The following is a 5,391-nucleotide window of genomic DNA, read 5'->3' as shown; positions in this document are numbered from 1 at the left end:
GTTGCTTCGGGTTAAACTGAGAGAATCTTCAGAGTTGCTCCGGGTTAAACTGAGAGAATCTTCAGAGTTGCTCCGGGTTAAACTGAGAGAATCTTCAGAGTTGCTCCGGGTTAAACTGAGAGAATCTTCAGAGTTGCTCCGGGTTAAACTGAGAGAAACTTCAGAGTTGCTCCGGGTTGAGCTGAGAGAATCTTCAGAGTTGCTCCGGGTTAAACTGAGAGAATCTTCAGAGTTGCTCCGGGTTAAACTGAGAGAATCTTCAGAGTTGCTCCGGGTTAAACTGAGAGAATCTTCAGAGTTGCTCCGGGTTAAGCTGAGAGAATCTTCAGAGTTGCTCCGGGTTAAACTGAGAGAATCTTCAGAGTTGCTCCGGGTTAAGCTGAGAGAATCTTCAGAGTTGCTCCGGGTTGAGCTGAGAGAATATTCAGAGTTGCTCTGGGTTGAGCTGAGAGAATCTTCAGAGTTGCTCCGGGTTAAACTGAGAGAATCTTCAGAGTTGCTCCGGGTTAAACTGAGAGAATCTTCAGAGTTGCTCCGGATTATACTGAGAGAATCTTCAGAGTTGCTCCGGGTTAAGCTGAGAGAATCTTCAGAGTTGCTCCGGGTTAAACTGAGAGAATCTTCAGAGTTGCTCCGGGTTAAACTGAGAGAATCTTCAGAGTTGCTCCGGGTTGAGCTGAGAGAATCTTCAGAGTTGCTCCGGGTTGAGCTGAGAGAATCTTCAGAGTTGCTCCGGGTTAAACTGAGAGAATCTTCAGAGTTGCTCCGGGTTAAGCTAAGAGAATCTTCAGAGTTGCTCCGGGTTGAGCTGAGAGAATCTTCAGAGTTGCTCCGGGTTGAGCTGAGAGAATCTTCAGAGTTGCTCCGGGTTAAACTGAGAGAATCTTCAGAGTTGCTCCAGGTTAAACTGAGAGAATCTTCAGAGTTGCTCCGGGTTGAGCTGAGAGAATCTTCAGAGTTGCTCCGGGTTAAGCTGAGTTGCTCCGGGTTAAGAATCTTCTCACCCTGTGGTTTATTAAACGATGTAGTGATGTTGATGCCTTTACGGCCCACATCTAAGAAGCTACAAAGAAATAAACACAAACCTAGTAAAAGTATTTTGATAGCTTTTTCAACAAGTAAGCTTCAGTGCATAAAATAAAGCTTTAGTGCTTTCTTTTATGATCCTGTAAAGTATTCTGGACAAGAGTAAGACTCATGGTTAAGCCTACACTGTTGTTGAGGACCAAATCTGCCCTTATTTCATTTAAAGTTCCCCGAATACCAAATAATACAAACTATAAAAATGTATCTACACAACAGGACATTCCTCGACAAAATTGAGTTAGCCTATACCTTAGGCTTACATTGATTACTCCCATGTGAGAATTCTACACAATAGCAGGTTGATAGGTGGAACATTTGTATGAGCTCTGGGAGAGTTGATAGCATTTTCTTTTGCTAATTAGGGGTCCTTAAACCAATTGCCCACGATTGTGCCGTTTGGTTGCTATGCTGACACTATAGAATGTGTTTACAGCAGTTGTTAACCAACTTAAATACCCTGACCCTATGTGTCTTTCTTCCTCCACAGATCCTGAACAAATACGAGTCCTGGATCTCGTTTCTTAGCAGCGTCCGTTACTGGATGGCCTTCAACATCGAGCGAGCGTGTCAGTCCTACTTCGGCTGTGTCCAGTGTATCAGCGGACCACTGGGAATGTACAGGAACAACCTGCTCCACGAGTTCATAGAGGATTGGTACAACCAGACCTTCATGGGCAGCCACTGTAGCTTCGGCGACGACCGCCACCTGACCAACCGCGTGCTGAGCCTGGGCTACGCCACCAAGTACACAGCCCGGTCCAAGTGCCTGACCGAGACCCCCATCACCTACCTGCGCTGGCTGAACCAGCAGACCCGGTGGAGTAAGTCTTACTTCAGAGAGTGGCTCTACAACGCCATGTGGTTCCACAAACACCACCTCTGGATGACCTACGAGGCTGTCATCACCGGGTTCTTCCCCTTCTTCCTCATCGCCACGGCGATACAGCTGTTCTACCAGGGGAGGATCTGGAATATCCTTCTCTTCCTGTTGATCGTCCAGGCGGTCGCCCTCATCAAGTCCTCCTTTGCCTCTTGCATGAGGGGCAACATTGTCATGGTCTTCATGTCCTTCTACTCAGTGTTGTACATGTCCAGTCTGCTACCGGCCAAGATGTTCGCTATCGCCACCATAAACAAGGCTGGCTGGGGCACGTCAGGGAGGAAGACGATCGTGACTAACTTCGTAGGGCTCGTTCCCATATCGGTCTGGTTCACCATCCTCTTCCTTGGCATTATCTATACGGTCGTCCAGGAAACCAGAAAAGATTCTCCTTTTCCAGACTCTGAAAAGATAGTCTTAATCGTTGGTGCGATAGTGTACGCCAGCTACTGGGTCATGCTCTTGACGTTGTACATGGTACTGATCACTAAATGTGGCAAGAGGAAGAAAGAACAGCAGTATGATATGGTGCTGGATGTATGACATCTTCCTCTTTTCCTCCTCCTCCTCCTCCACTGAAACTCCTCGATTGGGTCTTAAACACCACTCTATTTCCTGTATAGTGCACTACTTTTCACCAGGGTCCATACGGGGTTCTGGCCAAAAAAGTAACACACTTTTTACGGATCAGGGTGCAGTTCGAGACGTAGACATGCTCCCTCTCAACGTTTACAAAGTGAAGAATCTCAAACTGCTCATTGATTGTTGGACTCTCGGCAGGTGACGTGAAGTGACGATGCCAGAAGAGCGATATCATTGCTGCTGTGACTGACTGCAACAAGAAACTACAGATATTTCCTTCTGAAATATTATGATGATGAGGTAAAAAAACACTTGTTGGTGATGTGTTTTGCCAAATGGAAAACCACCAAATGGACATCCTGTTTTTCCACATAGATACACAGAGATGATGTGCATAATGTCTATGCACTTTTAAAGTCTCACTCCCATTGTGCATAATGCTTGACAGAGTCATTTGAAGATGAAATACCTCAGTGGGTATGCTTTTCATTGTATGAGTGAGTGATCGGGAAGCACCCAGAAAATGGCTCGTTCTCGATTATAACATAATTTATGATGTTTTTTTGGTCATATTTGTCCTCTTTTTTTTATACACAGTTGTTAATGAAAGTCAAAGCTGGAATTTCTCAGTTCTTTGGCCATGCTGTATCTGTTGACGTGTTACTTTGTAATTTACATATTATATTTTAATGCCTTTTTATATAGACTTTTTTTAAATTCTATTTTTGCTTTAATAAACACCAAAGATTCTTTATTTTCATTCATTTTTTTTTATATAAAATGGAGAGAAAAAAAATGCATTGTGCATTCAACTGTTATAACAATGATGTGTGTATCTGATCAAAAATGTGAAGTTAACAGCTGGGTTTTTGTCTGCAATGATAACAATAAAATGCAATTCTAGGGATAAGTTATTGAATACAAGAAGGGTGATTAACCTGTGTTTTTTTTAATGTACATTGAGAGAAAACCAGCAATATTTATAAGAAGATTCTGTGGTTTATAGATAATTATATATTTGATAATATACATTTCATAATAGACCTTATAGAGACCATCGTTGGTTTTGGAGAGGTAGCCGTTCTGCAGGATTTTGCTCCAGCCCTAATCTTAACATAGCCTTTCGCAAATCTAAATTAGCAAGACAGCACAAACAGATCTGGGACCAGGCTAGCTCTAACACACTCTAATCTACTGATCAGCACAAATTGATCTGGGACCAGGCTAGCTCTAACACACTTTAATCTACTGATCAGCACAAATTGATCTGGGACCAGGCTAGCTCTAACACACTCTAATTTACCGATCAGCACAAACTAATCTGGGACCAGACTAGCTCTAACACACTCTAATCTACTGATCAGCACAAACTGATCTGGGACCAGGCTAGCTCTAACACACTATAATTTACTGATCAGCACAAACTGATCTGGGACCAGGCTAGCTCTAACACACTCCCATTTACTGATCAGCACAAACTGATCTGGGACCAGGCTAGCTTTAACACACTCTAATCTACTGATCAGCACAAACTGATCTGGGACCAGGTTAGCTCTAACACACTATAATTTACTGATCAGCACAAACTGATCTGGGACCAGGCTAGCTCTAACACACTCTAATCTACTGATCAGCACACACTGATCTGGGACCAGACTAACTGTTACTGCAGGGCAGGAGCAAAAGCCTGCCACGCAGTATCTCTTCAGGCGGCGGTTTTGACCACCTCTTGCCTTACTGTAGGACTTCCTGAAATAGGTTTCAAGGTTTCATACGAGTTCACATGAGGACATTCGTCACATGATGCGTTCTGAAAATTGTATAAACAATGCGTTAATCCACATCAGATTAAAATCCCAAAAGATACATTTTCGCAAAAATGTAATGATCTATTCCAGAGTATTGATTATTGATTATTGACTCTTTAGAGAGTTTAAGAACACATTTTAATCCATTTTATTAGAATTGATCAGACCGAATATTGAACCGTGACTTTGGGATCATGGGTAGTATTATCATGAAGCACTTTTGTGTTGTGCCAAACAATAAATAAATGATGTCTTACTATGTCTAGAAAGTTGTCATCATTGATCTGTAATACTACTTCTGTCATAATGAATATGTGTGACTCCCTCGTGTCTTATAACACTGATGGTCAGTAAAACACACTTGTTTGCACATAAAATGAGACATTCTCACTAGCGTAGTAGTGTTAGGTTTACATTGGCGGATGTTGCTGTTTGGCTGCTGTTGTGTTTTATTGTTTCAATGGAGACAGCTGAATCTGGAGAATAGAGGGCCTTTCTCCAGACAAGTATCACGGGGTGGAGAGTTGCCATGGCAGAGAAGCTTATTTATTGTACACACAAACGTTTTAGTATACTGTAGCAGAGTAGTGAAATCAGTCGTCTAGACTTGGCCATTCCATAAGAATCCTCTCACTGATCTTCCCAGGTCATCCAGGAGGTTCACTTTGAATGAGATACATCACACGGTATTAATGGGGAAGATTTTTATTTTTCTTAAAGCAGAATTCTCCCACAGAATTCTCTCACAGATTTCTCTCACGGAATTCTCCCACAGAATTCTCCCACAGAATTCTCTCACGGAATTCTCCCACAGAATTCTCTCACAGAATTCTCCCACAGAATTCTCTCACAGATTTCTCTCACGGAATTCTCCCACAGAATTCTCCCACAGAATTCTCTCACGGAATTCTCCCACAGAATTCTCTCACGGAATTCTCCCACAGAATTCTCTCACAGAATTCTCCCACAGAATTCTAACTCAATACTCTATTACTCAAGACAGCCCATTCCAGAGTACAGAACTAGGTTATTACT

The 5,391-nt window shown here is 42.7% G+C and overlaps 1 protein-coding gene across 1 annotated transcript in view; it reads left to right on the top strand.

Moving 5' to 3' along the window:
- The window catches only part of LOC139395870 (hyaluronan synthase 2-like), a 30,043-nt gene extending 25,418 nt beyond the window's left edge, over positions 1–4,625 (top strand). The window contains exon 4 of the mRNA XM_071143181.1: positions 1,574–4,625. Coding sequence (XP_070999282.1) covers positions 1,574–2,509 — 936 coding nt within the window. The 3' untranslated portion in view covers positions 2,510–4,625. The remainder of the gene's footprint in view (positions 1–1,573) is intronic.
- Positions 4,626–5,391: the final 766 nt, after the last annotated feature.

The sequence above is a fragment of the Oncorhynchus clarkii genome, unplaced genomic scaffold (genome assembly GCF_045791955.1).
Source record: "Oncorhynchus clarkii lewisi isolate Uvic-CL-2024 unplaced genomic scaffold, UVic_Ocla_1.0 unplaced_contig_9001_pilon_pilon, whole genome shotgun sequence".
NCBI classification, from domain to species: domain Eukaryota; kingdom Metazoa; phylum Chordata; class Actinopteri; order Salmoniformes; family Salmonidae; genus Oncorhynchus; species Oncorhynchus clarkii.
Note: the sequence above shows the minus strand (reverse complement) of the source record. Positions and strands in the feature narration are given on the sequence as shown.